The sequence below is a fragment of the Ornithodoros turicata genome, chromosome 1 (assembly GCF_037126465.1).
Source record: "Ornithodoros turicata isolate Travis chromosome 1, ASM3712646v1, whole genome shotgun sequence".
Classification (NCBI taxonomy): domain Eukaryota; kingdom Metazoa; phylum Arthropoda; class Arachnida; order Ixodida; family Argasidae; genus Ornithodoros; species Ornithodoros turicata.
This window is the reverse complement of record NC_088201.1, coordinates 5,446,365-5,465,935: the sequence shown is the minus strand read 5'-3', so window position 1 is coordinate 5,465,935 and position 19,571 is coordinate 5,446,365. Positions and strand designations below refer to the sequence as shown.

The 19,571-nt window shown below is 44.9% G+C and overlaps 1 protein-coding gene across 1 annotated transcript; it reads right to left on the bottom strand.

The window, feature by feature from the left end:
• Positions 1-18,444: 18,444 nt before the first annotated feature.
• On the bottom strand, positions 18,445-18,879 carry LOC135393921 (homeobox protein goosecoid-2-like). Its single transcript, XM_064627485.1, has one exon. It carries the CDS (start codon positions 18,877-18,879, stop codon positions 18,445-18,447), a length of 435 nt encoding a protein of 144 aa, XP_064483555.1.
• Positions 18,880-19,571: the final 692 nt, after the last annotated feature.

Below are 19,571 nucleotides of genomic sequence, written 5' to 3'. Positions count from 1 at the left end.
GACATGTTTCAAGACAGCCAATCACGCTCGTTATCTTCCTGCACGTACCACCCTGTTGTATTTGGCAGTTGAACAACAGCAACCAACAATGCTGAAAGCCATTTTGCCGTGCCCGTTTTGATGTTCTACATACTACACACACACACAGGCAAACATTTCCTCCACTGCAGTACAGTCGCCGACTGATAATTCGGACTCCAAAAATTCTGACTTCCCAATTTTTCGGACGAAATTGTTGGCATCGTCAAATGCCCCACAGAATCAATCTATTTCCGCGTCCAATAAATGGGACCATTCTTCGGAAGATGCGCGTGATTATTCGTACTCATCTCGCTTCAAATCTGCATAGTTTTTTTTTAATTTACCGTCTCTCGAGAGCCAGAAATACGGCACAAAAATGCACTCCCGTGCCCGATATTTCATACTGCTTTTATGACACGATGGCCATTCGCCATTCTCGACATGACGCATGCGTAGAACCGGCATATTATGTGCCGGTATGCCGTTATTTAGTCATGACGAAAACCAAATGCCCCGCTTCAGACACGTTGCAAGAACTTATCTTTCAATACGCGTGTCTTCGATTACGAGCATCGGAAATACTGAAATGCAGACCTCAACTTCGAGTGAGGATATCGATGATGTTACTACGGTAGACTTGTTTAGTAGAGGCGAAGACGTAAATTCATCCACGATCGCGGCTAATGTGACGTCGCCGTTTGACACTTCAGCAGCGTTGGCATCAACATCGTCTTCGGCACAGACGAAATGAAAAAAATGTAAAAACGACAGCGACGTGGGTGTTGTTGATGCACACCCTCCTACACAGGCAATCCTTGCTGAGGTGACTACACTGATGATGCACTCGTCGAAATTCACCGCGACACGTCATTGCGCAGCGAAGTACAGATGCATAGATTCGTTTTAAGGTCACTTTGAATATTCTGAGTAAAGGTTTTTGAAATACAGTGGATTTGCAGACTAATGTGTGGCTAGGGTTGCCACCTTTCAGAGTGAGCAATACCGGCTGAGGGTGAGGAGGTGGAATAGAGGGGAAGGAGGAAAGGCCCGTGGGAAAGGGAAAGTGGGTGAGGAACGTTCTAGCTTGTTCGACACAACCACCCATAGCCTTGCGCAACCACTGGTCTTGTCCCCACCGAACACAAGACTTAATGAATAACAATGAATAATAATAATAATGAATAACTAAGAAAACGACTGGTGACTGCGGAGTTGGGTCTGTGCTCCAGATTTATTCGAGCTGTAGTGAAATGTTGATGGGAAAACCCCGTAAAAGCCCGTATGAAAGGTCTTGAGCCACAAATACCGGCAAAAGGCTGCCGGTATCACCTTCCTACCGGCAACCGGCAGAGCGCGCAAGTAACCGGCCGTGCCGGCATAATACCGGCCTGGTGGCAACCCTATGTGTGGCTCCTAGTAATCGAAAAATCGGCCAGCGACTGTATTACTCCACTCCACTACATCCAGTCATCTACAGGATTTTCATCTACATATGCATTCGTATTTCACGAGCGCTAACACAGGAGACACAGGCAACCACTACCACTAAGTTTGAAATGAGCGGCCAAAGCCGCTGCATCCAAAAACAAAATACTAATGGGACGGGAGGTCCCATTACTGTTTTTTATTTTTTTGCAGCGCATTATGAAACAAATAACGTGTGCAAGAACGATGTTCATAACCTGATGACCTCTAGAAGTTTTCGGTCTGCACACCATGTTTTTTCGAGGGCCTTGTAAGTGACGTCACTCCGTGGCATATACGTAGAAAGTAGTCGTGTCTGCAGCGTCCAAGTGTTAGTGTGTTCCTAATTTTCGGTTGGAAAGGAGACCTTGTAGCTGCTTGCTGCTCCAATGTTGCATCACACTGATCTGACTACGTCACGCCAGGAGATCAGGCCCAGGTCTCCAAGATCACGGCTGGCTTCTTGAAGGCTTCTCTCGACCTCTTTCTTGATCATGCTAGCCAGCCACTAGGCTTTTTGTTCCTTTTCCATTCGAAAGATAAATAAATTTCAATTTCAATTTCAATGCTGAATTCCACTTCTGTTAAGGCGATAGACTCGAAGCTAATTCAGCATTCCCTCCAGATCGGGACGCTTATGCATTCGTTTATGACTGCTCTGCTTAGCCTGTTCGCCGATTGGTTGACGCTGAGCGCTTGTGTTGTTCATACTCACTCTCTTTGTAGTGTGCCGCCTTCGGTGACTCAGTCGGTAGCGTGTCCGCCTGGTGATCCCAAGATCGCGGGTTCAAACCCGGCCGAGGACGGCGGCAACTTGGTGGATGGGCACAAGTTGCCCAGACAACGCCGTCTTCCGCGAGAGGCGTTATATGTGGTGTGCCGCGTGTCGAAATTTCGGCGCACATTAAAGAACCCTCAGGTGGGCAAAATTAATACACAGACCTGACCACCGTGGCGGCGCTCATTATTGCAGTTATCTCGCTGCGTAAAGCCCGGAATTATTATTATTGTTGTTGTTATCTTTGTAGTGTTAGCACTTGTGTGCAATGAATGTTTTGCGCCAATGAGGCAAATATGGGGCCTTACTCGGGATAACTCTGTTTTGAGAGCTATGTGTATTTCCGTAGTTTCAGCGTTATCTTTTGTATTTCCGTCACAGTAAAAGGGAGTTTGTGCTTGAGATGGTCTGTGGAATCGCATGCAATTGCCATAAATAGCTTAAAATGGAACTCTGCTCATGATTCCAGCAATCCTCATCATTTGTGAAATTGTGTCTGCAGTTTTTCGGAACGGGGGAGTGAATTTACCCGAAAAAATTATTTTCTCAAGCTGGGAACAAAATGCAACATAGAAGCCGAAACCTGACCAGCCGCAACTTCAGTAGGACAACAAGGGAGTGTTCTTCGATGGGTTAGTAACGATAAAACAAGGAGGGCATGAAAGATGAAAGAACTGAAGTTCTGAGGCTGGAACAACAATAGAAGGGACAAATACATGCAAAGCCTTCAGATGACGCACCCTGGAAGTGGCTGAGAAGGCGTGTTAGCTTAGCTCAATTGGTAGAGCCCTGGACCGGCAATCCAGAAGATGTGGGTTCGAGTCCTACAGCTGGCTAACCTTTTCAGTGACTTTCATCTTTCATCGTCAAGGAGGGCATGTTGCTTAAACTGCAACATAATTGACGAATGCAGCAAAAGACACAGACAAGACACGCACAACTACGGTGCTCATCTTCAACCAGAGTTTATTGACACCCCAACAAGTTTCTAAATCCCGAATTCCCCCAGCAAGGAAGGTGACGTCGTACGAAGAGAGGCTCGGAGATTTCTGGCCGACGTTGTTTGCTGCTTTATGAATGAAGAAGGACTGGGTGACTTCTCTGCTGAATCGAGTGCGGTGTCAGCCGAGAAGTTTAGCCTCATTGAAAAGAGGAGTGCAGTTGTTGCAGGAAAAACAATGTCGCTTCATGGGGAGCAAAGAGCCTGTTGAACTGAGCCTGGAGCAATGTTGAGACTGACCTTGACCCTTTCACACAGCACTTTCAATGTGAATTGAATCTGATCCGCATCGAATTCCTGAAGAGCGTTCAGCACGTGATGCTGCTACATGGCCCAACTCAACGCGTATTGAGAGGTTGGCCTGTCGACAGGCGGTACTAACAGCCCCGAGGTCGTACGCCAGGATTGACAAGTATGTTCCTAAAAAGTCGAGAATAACGGCATTTACGGGGGCGTGGTGTCGACAGGGGTCAAGATTAAACAAATTAGCAAAAGCAGTCGTCCGTCATACCTAGACTAAAACCGTAACCGTGAAATTCCATGGGCTTCTATAGGAACATTTGCAAATCAATGTAATGTTTTTGTTGAATACTACAATTTCGCTGAGTTTGAGGATGCCAATGACGGCCTTCAAGCCGTCTTGAAAACCTCAATCTCGTTTAACAAACTGGATCGGGACAAGCAGGGTCAGAGTTCGATCCTACTCGAACGTGTCTGTGTAGCAGCGCCGGATCCGCATTGAGCTCGATGAGCATTGGCTCAACGCGGATCGAAAGTGCCCCTGTGACAGGGGTATTAAACGTTGACCTGTCCGGCCAACGTACTGTCTCCAGCAAGAAAGCGGAATAGAATACAGTGTATCCTGGACGCACGGAACGTGGGGTTTCCTGTGCCTTGTTCAGCAGATTTGGACCAAACACCTAGGGTCGTTAATACGGGGAATCATCTGGGAGAGCTTGGAAGCTTGGAAACTTGGAAGCTCCTTTATTGAGACTGTGCGAAACACTGTTTTCCGACACTCTTGGGGTTAACCCGGTTCTAGGTGTTGTATCAGACAGTGGGCACTCTTGTACGAGTACATGCACAGGGAGTAAATAGTGTAGAAGTCCTTTTTTTATGTGCCCCCCCCCCAAAAAAAAGAAGAGTTTTTAATGAGTTCCCACTAATATGTCTGTTCACATGGCACATAACACATTCAGCTTCAAGAACTGAAGATGAGCACAGTTTTCGACATAAAATGTGTGTTTCCGCGGAGCGGAAGTAACAACATGCAAGTGCAGATTCAATGAAGTTTTCCTCGGTGCAGTACTCACCCACACTCCTACACCCCTGAAGTGATATGAGCTTAAAACCTGACAATGCTTCCAATCTGCCGCACATTCCAGTTATTGCAAATCACTTTTTGAGGCAGTTATGCCACAAAATGAGAAGATACCTACTAGTTCAGTACCAGAATTCAAAAGTGATTTTAAAATCTTGCGCAGGATGTATTGTGGGAAATATTCCTTTGGAGGCTGTTCATACCCTAAGCTTTTCGTACCAATTTTATCTAGCCATATGTATAACATTCAAAGGCCACTTGAGTTGCACTTCAGGAGATATTACTGTGTCTGTCTTTTCATTCACTGCCCTCGTACTTTGATACGTGGCGGAAAGCATCCCAGTTGAGATGCCACAGACAATTAGAGCGGAAAACAGCCTTCTGTTCAGAATATAAATGACTCCAAACCTTGGACTTGTCTCTAGACCTACTGTTAGAGCATCACTGGAATTCCTTGCTGCCATCATTCGTTTGCGGTACCACCTTTGAGACAGTGTGCAGTTATGCGTTTTCGTTTGTGTGTTTTTATTTTAGTTTAGTTTATTATATGTATACATTTATTTTGACATTTATTAAGGTTATACGTGACATACCACACAGTAGGGGATCCTGGTTATCTTACCAGCGAATTATAAGGTGAAGGCATTAGAAAGTGGAAAACAAAGCCGAAAAAATCTCATCTTTCTTTTTTTTTTTTTTTTTGCGCAGCATTAGAGGGTGATTGAGAACTCTGTTTTGCAGAGGGTGCACAGGGTACTCACCCTGTGAAAGGGTGGTAGTAGGGTTAAGGTACAGTAGCACGCCTTCGAATAATGTTAGAACTCACAACTGGTAGGTGATAGGATGAGGCATGAGCCAATAAATAGGGAAAACGTGAGGTACACTTTTTGGGACTTGACCTGCACAATTTTTTTTTTAAGGATATCTGTGATGATCGAGCACCCTGTTTGGATCATCTGCCATGGAATGGCCCACGTGCATAATGACCCTAAAGGAATAACGGATCACCAGGAGGAGTGGAAATGAGGCTGCTGACTACAGTCTCACTTTGGTGGGCTGGGTTCCAGTTTCGGAGTCGCGTAAAACAATTGTGTTTGTGCATGAGAGAACCGATGTTCTGAGGCTGGAACAACGTAGAAAGGACAAAAACATACAAAGCCTCAAATTGCCTAAGAAATTAACGATGAAAGATGGAGGCCACTGAAAAGGTTAGCCAGCTGTAGGACTATAGAACCCACATCTTCTGGATTACCGGTCCGCAGCGGTCTACCAGTAATCCAGAATATGTGGGTTCCCAGACAACCAGTTGGGATCCTGTGGATGTCCAAAAGATATCCAGAAAATGATGTTCGATGTCCACAAGATGTCCATAAACGTCCACATGTTGTCTACCGGATATCATATGGATATACCTATTGACTGAAGGTGGATACCCACAATACGTCCACATAAGATTAGAATATCCAGAGGATATCATATACCCATCCAATTTTTCAAATATTTCTAGCATGCATATTGCACATTGGCGTTGTTTTGAAGCAATACTACTGACTTGCTATAGTTTCAGGTTAGCTTTAAAGCAGTTGTTGCAAAAGAAAACAATTATTTTTTATTATTATACAAGGATATGGATATAACGAAGACGTCACCGCTTCTTGCATTGCGGCTCATTCAAACGACTACATATCTGAACCAGCAATCTGTGCTGCTTCCTTCTTCTACAAAACCTTTATGTGCTCCCTGTGGCTCTTTACTTGTTGGAGAGCTGCAAAAGAATGTTCGAATAAATAATAATGAATCAAGGCACATAAGCTTCTATTGGGTCTCACAAAGCTTCCATGCAGTTGACATGTTCCCTAAAAAGGAAGTGACAGGTAGCTCCAAGGCTTGAGCCAAATGGAGACTCAGAAATACCTAATCTAATGCTGCTTTTAATATATGCACAGCCTGGTATATAGATACCTGGTAGATACCTTGCTCTGGTATAAGGGATTCTTAACTGCACCTTCTTGACCCCTCCCTCTGATGATTCATTTGAGTAATGCAAAAAAATTGCAGCTAGTTGCATTGAAATTACATGTGTGATTCTGACATGGGGATTCCTCCTCCCCTTGTTGCTCGCGTTCTGCTCTCCTCCTTTCTCGGCGTCCCGAAGTCTGCGGACGCAATGGAGCGAATTTTTGCAACGAAGTTCGCGCGGCGGACTGCCACGCGCGTTCCGTCGCCAGTTGTTCGCCGGCACCAGCTCCATGGAGCGAAAAACCAGCGGACGGCGTCGGGAAGTCATGTGTTATGTCACTGTTGCCAGGGTATAAGATGAAAGCTTAGTGAAATCAGTTGCTCGAAAAAGTGCATTGAATGTCACAAATTTTGCAACTAAATCCAACAACTGTCTCAAAAGATGCGCCCAGTAACGTACCGAAAGGCATATTCACTACTGCGAAAGGAAAACATGTTTCCTGGCAGAGAATGCCTCACGTTCTAAAGATGCAGTTGGCGAAATAGCGAGCAGACGACAGCATCCAGTTGCAAGAAGAGGACGACGACGATGATTCACGAGAGCAGACGACCACGTGCAGGCGATCTGGCGTAGATTCGTAGCGGAAGAGCACTTTGATTGGTTCATCTGCAGTTGACGCTTCCGGAATCGCGGACGCTGGGCGAAAATATCTGGCATGGGCAGATCGGCGGCGGACGCTAACATTTTTGACTCCTTGCGCAGGGCGTCCGACGCTGAGCGAAGTTCGCAGCTTTTTCGCTGTACATTCGCTCCATGGAGGTTGCCCTTTACGTGTTATTTGGTGGTTTTATTACCAACTGCTCGTAATGCCTCCGGCAATACGGAATGCACGGCGTGTTTGACTGTATGGATCAAGTATGTGTTTCTCGCGTGCCACAGCGCGTGTATTAAAACTTTCATCTTGAGTTGTCGGGGGAATTTGGATTAATCGTGGCAAAACGAGAAATTTGCATGAAGGCCCCGTGTGTAGAGCAAAACTAAAGAAAAAACTATCAAACATATGTGCCTTCAGCCTTCAAAAAAAAAATCATGTTTTTTATGTGGAAAAAACCACCCTTTCGATGTATTAATTTTCGCGAATTTCGCGACCGCTAAAAAACCGCGAAAAATTGTACTCACGAACACAGCTTGACTTTTTTCCCGCGAAAGGAAACAGCCCTGCAAACGCGACATTAAATACTCGCGAATGACTTCGCAAACGACTGAATGCGCGATTCGCGAAAATTAATACATCGCGAATAAAACTACGTTTACAGCCTGCGGCTATTGTTTGTCCGTAATGAGGTAAAAACGATTGCCTGTCGAGAACATCTCTCGGTGCTGTCCAAACTTTGGGACCCATTTTGTGTGGTAATTAGGTCAACGTTTACTCTGTGCATTACAATATGGTAGTAAATTTAGTAGTAGACTATCTCTATGAATTACGCCAGTGGATCACCATTCGCCTTTGCAGTGTTATAAGTCGGCCGACGGAAGGATTCGAATAACGCATGTCGCCTTACTTTCATGTATGCAGCTATGAATCAAAGTTTTTATGACTACTTTCTTGGTATAGCACGTGCCTTCGTGGTCCTTACAAGGATTGTAGCTTACATTTCTCCGCCTGTATACAATATGGAGTTTTTTTTGCAGGTAGTCTCATACTATCCCATAGTAGTGCAAAGAGTAAAGTAGTCATAACAGATCTAAATCATGTGGGTAGTCTTATACTATCCCATTGTAGTGCATAGAGTAGTCTTTGTCATAAAATGTCAGTTTGTAGCTGTAAACCAGGAAATAGTCACAACAGGTCATAAATCATGTAGGTAGTCCCATACTAGTATTCCATTGTTTGTAGTGCAAGAGTGGTCTTAGTCATGAAAATTTCATTTGTAACTGTAAGCAAGTAAATAGTCATAACAGGTCGTAAACCATGCAGGTAGTCTCGTATTATCCCATTGTAGTTCATAGAGTAGTTATATAGTCATAAAATGTCAATCTGTAGCTGTAAACCAGGAAATAGTCATAACAGGTCGTGAATCATACAGAATTGCAGGTACTATCTTACACTACCCCGTTGTAGTGCATCGAGTGGTCGTACTCGTAAAAAGTCCATTTGTAGCTGCAAGGAAATAGTCATAACAGATCATAAATCACGGAGGTATAGTCCTGCATTATCCCATTGTAGTGCATAGAGTATAGTCATAGTCACAAAAGTGCATTTGTAGCTGTAAACAAGGAAACAGTCATAACAGGTCATAAATCATGCAGGTAGTCCTATATTATCCCATTGTAGTGCATAGAGTATAGTCATTGTCACAAAAGTGTATAGCTGTAAACGTAGGTAGTCATAACAGGTAATTAATGAATGAAGGAATGAATGAATAAGCTTCGTTTTTAGGGCGAGGGCTGTACTATTTTTGAAGCGTGATGTGGGCGAGTATTGCGCTTATCCCGTTCTACAGTTGGCAATACAACAACTAAGCCGAAACCTGAAAAAAAAAGTTACTTTTTATTTCGGCATTTGGGGAGCAACTTGCGATAGAAGCGTGATAAACAAGGCGTTCGTTCATCATTCTTCCATTACCGAATCGCTTTATATCTTGTTGCACTTCTGTAAAAAAAATGTGAAACTCTTATAGCCCCAGTTTCAAGTTTAGCCTAGAAACAACGCAGCATCACTCAGCGCCACGAAACCAGAACCACCCGTGTTCTGCCCGTCTCCTTCTAATCTCGCCTGGTAGACATCTATCGTCTGCATCCCGCGAAAGAAACTAATTATGGTGCTCGGGTAACCTCATACTATAAAGTTACACGGAGTTATATAAGCGTAAAAAGTAAGTAATCTAATTTGAAAAAAGGTAAGCACAACGGCAGTATCCCGTAACATCGATCGCAGACGATGCATCGGACCTCATTTCCGGCAGACGATTGCAATGCTTGCACAGCCAGCTCGGGTTGCCAGACTGGCATATACGTGTATAGTGCACGGGCCCGACGAAAGCAGCGGACAGATATGATGACAGTTTGCAGTTTCACTTATATGTATGTATAGTGACGAAGGATACGAGGACGGACGTTCTGTGAATTAATTTTGCTCGGTGTTCTTTAAAGGAACACCCCGGAGCCGTCAACTGCTCTTGGAATTATAATTATGTTTGAATCTGTGTTGCGTGTAGATATATACCGTATGACAAATTTTGTCCAACAGAAAAACTGAGCACACTGCATCTATCCCGTTCCGCTCTTATACGGTGACGTGAGCAGGTGCGCATTTTGCGAACGTCATAGAAACGGAAGACCGACATGGAGGGCGACCGAGAAGTACAATAATCTGCGGCTTCGACGCCTTGCAGAGCAAAAACGGAAGCGAACTGTCGGCGAGGTCACGTCTAAGGCCCTGCACTACAGATTCAGATAAAGTACGAATAATTATTGAGGTATGAGAATCGGATGTGGATAGAACGCGCGCTAAAGTAACAACCCAGCCACGATTTTGTTCCCATTACAATCCAGCAACGTTGCTATTCTCTTTCTGCGTGAGGATAAATGGGCGAAGAATGTGTTCCAGCATTTGGAATGATCTCATGTACCGTTTTGTACGCGCAGGAAATAAAGCAAGTTTCTTGCAACGCAAGGTAAGTTCACGTCTCCGCAATATGCGTCTACGTGTATACTATGTAAGGCTTAAATGATTCAAACTACCTACCTGTAACATGTGGAGTACCACAGGGATCTGTCCTTGGTCCGATCCTCTTCTTTATCCGTATTAATGACCCTTCTAACTTCGTTTATTATGACTTCGTTATGACGACTAGGTCATTTATCGTAGAATTAAAGATAGTTCTGTTACGACTAGTCTCCAGTCTGTCCAGTCTTGTTGTCAAGAGTAGGCCGTGAAGCTGAACCTTAACAAATGCAGTCTGCTATATACCGGGCGTTTCACGAAGGTCCCCCGGCTGAATAATTCGCAAACAGGTGGTGCTATCGAAGAACTTTATGTTTGGTAAAGATCCTTGAGAGTTGAGACATCGACCAAGAACTGAGCAGTGAGCGCGGTGTACTAGTTAGGTACAGAAGGGTCAGGAATGCCGTAGCGTCTCCTGGGCCTATAGGGCATTTCCGGTACAAGACATTTCGGTACAGGACATTCTGGTACGGACATCTCGGTACACGGACGTTTCTGTCGTTTCACTGCACGGACATCTTGGTACATGAACATCTTGGTATACGGCATTATACGGTACAAGAACTGTCGCATAGGGAATTTTTTCGCGCGCCAGTTCGTCGCTCTTAGAAGTTCCAGTCTGCGTGATAAATTAACGGACATGCCCAGCGTGCAAAGAGGATGATATGCACTGGAATTTTTGCGACAATGGAAATTCGAGACTGAGGCAAGCGGGCCCAGAAAGAAGCATCTCCTAATTATTTTCAAAGACGCGTTATTCAATCGGGTATATATAGTCTTGTCTCTGCTCAATTTTCTTGTCTTGTCTAGCCGCTGCTGAGGTTCCGGCAGAGTCAATTAAATCAAAGTAAAGTAATTAATGTTCAATTACCAGCTCTAGGAGTACGAAATACAACGAAGTACGTGATGAATAGCTCTTTGGTCACGCCTATCTCTGCACCCCGAACCTCGCCGGATACCTAATGCGTTTCTGCATTTTTTTTTAATTTTTTAGTAAGTTTTGACTCATTACAGAAAAGGGAAAAAAAGGCAGGCGCATTCGCATAGTATATAAATGCAGAGAGTGAAAAGTTAGCCGCGTTAGTTCATTAATAGGACTGTGTCAATATTTGATTGAATTGGAGTTACATAATTGATTGTTCATTTGTTCTCCTTACTCCCTCATGTTCGTAGCATTTGCTAGGTCGTAAGCAAAAATGAGCCCCGATGTTTTCGGCCCATCATAAACCTTCGTGTTTGGTGCAAAAATTCTTCCGTAAGCTCATTTGTTCCGCACAGGTTTTAACCCTCGTGTGCAAACTCGACGGGCAATACATACGCGCCGCTCGTTGCACGTGGCTTGTACCGAGATGCCCGTGTACCGATATGTCCATGTACCAAGATGTCCATGCACCGAAACGTCCGTGTACCGATATGTCCATGTACCAAGATGTCCATGCACCGAAACGTCCGTGTACCGAGATGTCCGGGCCAGAATGTCCTGTTGCGAAACGTCGGTATCCTGCGTCTCCTCTGTCTGTGAAAAAATCAGAATAAACATCGAGCTCACGAATTTTAGGCAAACAAATTTAGATGCAGAAATGCCATGAATGCTGTTCTCATTTTTTTTATCAGAAGGAAGTTTCGTGTCTTTTCTCTTTTTTTTTTTCGTCTCGTCTTTTTTTTTTTTTTTTTGCCGTCACCCCGTGTGTGAACCAGGCGGATGAACCACGGATTAACACGCAATTAACTGCCGGATAGCTGAACCAAAAAGTGCATTGGTACGCTGCTCCGCGCAAGAAATATATAAACCGAAATCAATTAATTACTAAAAACAAATCACTCAGTGTCGAAGCGGGTTTCTTCCTGCGCTGAAGGTCTCGATACGTAAAACAGAGGTTCCGAAAGCGTCCGAAGTAAAACTTAAAAAGTTTTTTTTTTTTACGTTAGTTAAAATTTTGAATTTTTATTTAATTAATGAGCGTATGCAAATGAACCGCTCACTGCTCAGTTCTTGGCCAATGTCTCAAGGATACACCCGGTACATCTCGGCATCATAGCACTGACTACATTCTCTTATTTTACGAATAGCATTCCGCTCGAGTCTGTAACCATGTACAAAGTCTGTTAGGCGTATACACTAGCTTGTGGCATTTCCTGGAAAGACCACGTTGAATACTACATTACCAACAATGCCAACCTTATGCGCTCGGGTACATAAGGAGAAACTTTTTACATGATACCCAATGACCTAGCTGGACCTGTCACTCTTCAAAACATTAATCTGGCCGGAAGTAGAATATCCGTCATCCATCTGGGATCACTTGGCCATCAATCTCCCAGCTAGGAAGCATCGCCAACCGTGTCACTCATTTAATCATATCGAATTTTGATGAAGTCATTAGAGCGTTTCAGCAATGTGTGGCGGAGGTTTCCGGCGCACGTAAAAAGAGCCCCGGTTGGTCAAAATTATCCGCAGTCCTATCCTGCGGCACGTGCAACATGTCGCAACATGTACTATAGGCAGACAAACCGTACGTGTAACATCACGGCACCATTATTAGAAGTCGGCCCAGGACGCACATTTCCCCAGGGCGTGAGTCGTGACGTTGCCCACATACGTGAGGCCGACAACGGCAAGCCCTATCACCACCACCACCACCACTATTATTAGAGACCAGCTCGCGTGGCTCAGTGGTCAGCGTGCTGGCCATGTCACGTCGAGTCTGGGAGCTATACCCGGGTTCGAATCCCGGAGCCGGCTGTGCTGTCTGGGACTTTTTCCTGTGTTTTCCTCAAACGCTTTCAGACATGTATGTCGGCACAGTTCCCTTAGAAGTCGGCACAGGACGCGCATTTCCACCAGGGCGGCAGTCGTGACGTTGCCCACATCTGTAAGGCCGACAACGACGAGCCCTTTCGCCAGTAAAGGCACCGACGACGCCGACGTAGAGGCGGTATCGTACGATATACTAAAACTCAGTATTATCACTGCGTCGCACTGTACGCAGACTCTGTCTTTTCTATTCCATGTACTATCAGTCGCAATCCCAGCTTCTCGCAGCACCATATTGTATACATTCCTTTTCGTGCTTCACCTGTTCAGGGACATCCTGTCGTCCACTAGGTTGCTCCAGACGCTTTAATTTGTTATCGTGTTTTCATCCTTCCTTCATCATCTCCATATAATGTTCCACGTGCGATGGGGTAGGGTACCGCAGCTCCGCGGTGAAACACCTCATCTCATCGTCAGCATATATTGTTGTTGTTGTTGTTCTTTTTCGTGTTGAACAAACCCGTCCTTAAATCCTTTCGTACCTAAAACAAATATGGATTTGGAAGTTGGAACCATCATCCATCTTCGTTGTTCTCTATCAAGTGTGACCTTTTCATGGCCGTCATAAGTAGTCCCCGCTTTGCGTTGCTTGTCGTTACACTGGATACGGTTAGTGAAGGTTGCGGAGACAAGGTCCACACAAGTTCCTTAGTCACCTATACTCCAAAAATGCGTCCGCGAACCGTCGCTCACGCTCATGGTTGTCTCGCGACGTAAGGCTACGACGTATGCTGCAAAAGTAGATTGTATAGCTATAGCTAAACAAAGTTACACTCCGAAGGTACACTGTTAGAAAAAAAGGTATAAAGAAGGTATAATAATGGGCTATTGTACCTTTTTTATACCTTCTGTTGCAGATATATACCTTTGGAGGGTATAGAAAAGGTACAAAGTGCCGATTTATACCTCCCACTATGCACAAGGGTATAAAAGAGGTATGAAGCAGGGATAACGTAACATATTTATACCTCATTATCACGTGTTTATACCTCGTGCATAACATACAACCGAGGCTATATCTGCTAAGGTATAACTGCAGGCTGTTTATACCTTCATCGTTTTTATACCTTTACTTGCACCACGTGTTGAATCACATAATTTTCTTTTGTTGAAGCGGTGTCATTTAAGATAAGCACTAATTTGTTTAAGAAGCACAGACTTCGTTAGAGTTGCATCTACAATCTATAGGTTGAGCTTATGACTAGGTTATATGTGTACCTGAAATAATTAAATCTTGCTGTTCTAACCAGTATGGTTGTCCGCCAGGCAAAGGGTGCTCCACAGTTTGCCAAGTCGCCAGCGGTATATCAGTATTTGTTATCCTTTAGATGTCGATATCTGGATTAGATCGATCCAAACTGCCAAACTCGCGGAACGGGTATTCCTCTTTGAACCTTTTCTTTTTTATATGTTATTTTATTTTATATTTCTTTTTATATGAGGAATTCGTGTGGTGTACTCGAGCGTTACTATCAAATAGTTTCCATGTGTGCGTGTGCGTGTGAGTGTGGTGAAAAAGAAAAAAAAACGCTTTTCTTCTCGTCAAATGTTACTTCAACTCCCTCTCCTAAAATTTTGTCACGAACTGGATTAGAATACCTCTGCAGAGGTATAGTTTATGTGAAGAAAAGGTATAAATTCTATACCTCCACTAGGGTATCAACTATATATACCTTTCCGGAGGGTATAAATTTATACCCTAAAAGGTACGAGTTATTGCACGGGCGATTTATACCCTAAAAGGTATAAATTTTTCTAACAGTGTATGAGCGTTATCTCTAGTTGCCTACGCAGTTGTCGCCGACACACGAAGATTTCTTCTGAAAAGAAGTTCTTCTCTGGGACCGTTTTATTCGACGATGGTATTTCACGTCCATAGGTGACAACAAACCTGTGGTGAGGACATCAGTGGCAAGATCCACAAGTCTCAATCGACGGCAGGCTTGTACGTAACGCGTTACAAGTCATTGCGTTAGTTGTACTCAATTACTTTCTGGAGTAATTTTGCGAGTAATCGATTAGTTTTCCCGAGTAAGTAATTTTTCAAGTAATCTGACTACAATTTTGAGTAACCGGTTACACGTAATTGATTACTTTTCGACTAAGCTTTATTCATATACGAAAGCCACCCACAGGCGCCATCACAGTCTCTCCTATCTGCTTTGCTTTCCACTACCATGACTGGAGGTCATTATACAGTCAAACTCCTTTACAACGAAACTCAGGGGACAGCAAAAAAAATTCGCAGTAAAGGTATTTTCGTTAAAAAGGATGTCTATTATTGGACCTATTGGCTCCAGCGGGACCGCAAAAAAAAAAAAAATGCTGTAGTGGTATTTTCGTTAAAAAGGTGTTCGCTATAAAGGAGTTTGACTGTAATAGGATTCCGCACGTGCATTTTGAGTGTCTGGGGACACCTTAATCGAGCTTCGGACATAGTGAGTCAGCTGGAATTTCCAAGTTAGAATGTTGCGCGACTGTGCGCTTCTATTGTGAAGATCTCAAAGGTCAACGCCTTGGTATAGGAAATTCACAGAGAGGTCGTTCGGAACACTGAGTTCGTAGTAGCGATTGTCCTTCCTCTTCGACACTGCGATGTCGACTAGCTCTCCTGATTGGTGATGGAGAGAAAATACGAAAACAATATGTGTTGTTTAAATTAATAACGTGTTTACAAAGAGAAAAGCTCCCAAGAAAGTGTCGTTGCCCCTATCCGGTTCAAAGGCGCGAACTCCAATCTCACAAAGCGGGTCAAGGTATGTGTAATTTCACGAACTTTTATTAGCCATATGACGGATTGTTATCGAAAGTAACGGTGAAAGGAACGCGTTACTTCGTTAGCCGTTACTTTAATGAATGTTAGACGAGTAATTTGTAACGGTAAAAAATTACTTTTGCCACCAGAATCAAGTACCTTTTTTCAAGTATAACGTGTACAAGTCTGATTCAATGGTGAGGCTCATTGCCCTTTTTGCCACGCTTCTGTCTCTCTCTCTCTCTTTCTCTCTCTCCCTGTCGTTACTGTTTTTGTGATAACTTAGTTGGAAGCGAATTGCATTCTATACAGAATTATCGCGGGCAATGACACCTGTGCCGATGAGACACCCACCAAAATAAAGTTATTGTTGTATCGTGGAACCCCCGCCCTACAATCACCGCAAGCATATACACGTTTATGTGCACATACTAATCAACTCTTCAAGAAGTGGAGGTTTTCTTTTGTATGTACCATTCGCTTTTCAATGCGTATATTTTCGGCCCAAACCAAAGCAACCTCCCGTACATCACAACATCGCTGCCCATGAACTCTACGAAGAAGAAACGGTCTCCCATTAGGAGGGCAATCAATTTCAATCGCAGCCTGTTTTGTTTACGGGAGCCCTTAACCCTTTGGACGCCGCCGAAAACGACTCTTGAAATGTGGCGTTTATGGCTAGCCTAAGGGCTATACACTGGCGACCATGCTCACTAAGGGCAATAAAAAGCAGCCAAATGAAGCGTTTCCCACGGGTCAGCGAGGGTGCCCACATATAAGGCTCGCCGACCAGCTCGTTAGGCTATGCCGACACAATGCGCGGTACTAATGGGAGACGGACTGGGTGCCCGCCCGGAGGCGACATGGCGGCCCGGACGCCGCGGAGCGCCAGCTCTGCAGGGGAGGAAGACACCTGCCATGGAGGGATAAACACATCAAACGCGTTCGCTTTTGTGCTCCTTCCTTCATTGCGCATTAACGCCTCTTCTCTTCAGAAGTGGCTCGTGGTTGAAGGTTATGTTTACATACAGCGATGTTTATAAATAAGGCAGCGTTGTTTTGCATGGTGCTGTAGGGGACGATCCGATTTGTAGAATGCTGCTTATTTTATTAGCTCGATTCACCCGACCTATATGAGTGGAATCGTTGGTACGCGCAAATATATTTGGCTTATATAAAGCTAATTTTCGCTTATGTGAAAGTTGTCTGGCGTGAAAATCTCGTTGTCCGCAGAAATATCCTGGAAACGGTGCCGATTCCGTTGCGAACTTATCATCAGTTATATCAGTTATCGGGAAAATTGGCACCCGTGTCCGGATGGGGAATATTGGGAACATTCCGGCTATTCTGATCCCGTTATCTCAGGAGCGGAGGATGTCATTGAAAGGGGAGAATTTGCATGGCGTGAAAAAGCCAAAATGCACGATTTCCTCGAAGAAACGAATGTAGTCGTTGGCTCACGTGTAATGCTGCTTTATCGGGATATGACTGCCTATATGGTATCCATTTTTACTTTAATAAAGAGGGGGCGATCATCTGCCAGCAGATTTTCTTTTAGCGAGACATCCTAAAAAGTTTCCCGTTAAAACCTTTGCTTTTCGCTGCCACCAAACCGACCCATTTAAAAAATACTTGTACTATTCGCGATGGAAGAAATTTTTCATTTTATTCCGTTAAATTCCGTTTATTAAAGCTTATTTTTCTCCGTTTCATTTCCTGCTCCTCCACCTCCTATATAGTCAATTGCACGATGCGTTCGTGATAACCGAGACACGATTTTTCGTATCACTAACTGGATAACGGCACAGCCAAAAAATTGCAACACACGCGCGAGTCCAAATCTACCGCCTTCAGGCCTCGAAAGAATGTCGGATAACCCGCAACCACTAACTCGAAAAGGGGGCGATCGTTCATATAGGATGAACGTTCGCAAGTACCACCATGCTGAACATATACTATATCCTTTAAAAGCGATAAAACCCCCGTGCCGGGGAACAAGTCAACAGACGACACAACACACAGGCACAGTCGTCTGTTGACTTGTTCCCCGGCACGGGGGTTTTATCGCTTTTAAAGTATGCTGTACCGAACAGCCCAATTTTTAACCATTTTCGATGTACTATATCCTTGCGCGCCGAGACCGTCAAGCGACTGTGTGCTGTCTTCCTCGGACCGCAAATGTGGGCTCAAGACGCAGGGTACCACACTCGTGTAATGTGTAATACTTTGCGGAGATAACAGGAGTTATTGTACCCCAGACCTCGCCACAGGAGATCTCCTATATACGATGCGACGTTTGAGGTACAAACATACATGTAGAGGGTATATATCCGACACATTTCTGGCTTCGAACGATTCACTGCATCTGAAGAGCGACTGACGCAGGAGATGTTTTTTTTCTCCTACGCAGATTCTCCTCAACAGGATGTACTACAAAGTGCCGCAAAGGGATGCGGCGAATGACATTAATACAAAAGACTCATAAAATTTGTGTTAAAGCGCCCTTTATTGGACGACTCATAGAAAAAATGTTCTCTCTGTCCCCCCTCCCAAAATACACTATACATGCACTATGTACAAAAGCAAACTGAAACAGTTGACGCTCACGGCAGCTTTCCAGCCAGTCTATGCTGCAGATCGAGGTGCTGTTTTCTCCACTTAATACGACGATTCTGAAACCACACTTTCACTTGAGCTTCCGTCAGTCGTAGGGCAGCTGCCAGGTAGAGTCGCTCCGGTCCGACCATGTACTGTTGGCGTTCGAACTCCGCTTCGAGCCGCTCGAGTTGCTCCGCGGTGAAGATGGTGCGAACCCGCTTGCCTTTCTTGCGTCGACTGTTCTGTTCCGGGGACGTCTGCTCGTTGCTGACGGGGGCAGCCGCCGTCGTCGAGGAATCGGGAGACCGGGGCGCGGGAGCATCCCTGGGAATTTGTCGGAGGCCCAGGATGGCCTCGATGGTGAAGGAAGCTCCCCGAGGAGGTGGACAGCAACAGCAGTTGCATCGGGGTTCGGGGCATGCCGTGTGGACGGGCTGCATGGCCGTCGACGGTGGGATACGACTGGACTCGAATGCGCTGACACGACGTCGGAAGCAACATCGGGAGAGACCAATAAGGTTTAGGGAGGAGATCACGTGACTAGGGAGTGGTCGGGAATAGGGAGCGACGAGGGAGACTGGTGCGCGGAGGCTCCGCCTACTCGACTGGAGGGCAACGTTTTCGGGCTGAAGCTTGAGGAAGACGTGCAGTACTGCAACGGTGAGTTGCGTCTGCTTCGCTCTATCTTCACCGTTTCCCGAGCGGTCAAACCAGTTGCAATGAACTGTTTCTCACGTGTCAATGTGTTTTCCAGTTCACTGCTCCTTATGTCGTAACAATTCAAGAGACGGACCCCTTTGATCTCAACTTTCCGCTGGCTTGTGCTGTGATTACAATAATCATCTTCTTACTCGTAAGCACCATCGTTAGCAGTGTGGGGCACAAAGTAGTTGTGACGCAATTGACGCACAACCTGCGAAACGGCGTCACAACACTCAGCTCACGTTCAGTTTCAACTCGTCCATCCCGACGCATCGAAGACAACAATGATACACATTTGGCTTCCAAGAATGGTGCCCTGAAGGGATATTGTGCACCTCCAGATGTACGTGAAACTGGGCCACGTTTTGAAACCTCTATAGCATGTGGTAGTGTAAGCTTATGGGTTGGGTGTTTCATCGTAACAGGCGAT

Excerpts from the sequence above, each read along its gene's own strand:
- LOC135393921 (XM_064627485.1), bottom strand. The coding sequence starts at position 18,879 with ATGCAGCCCGTCCACACGGCATGCCCCGAACCCCGATGCAACTGCTGT.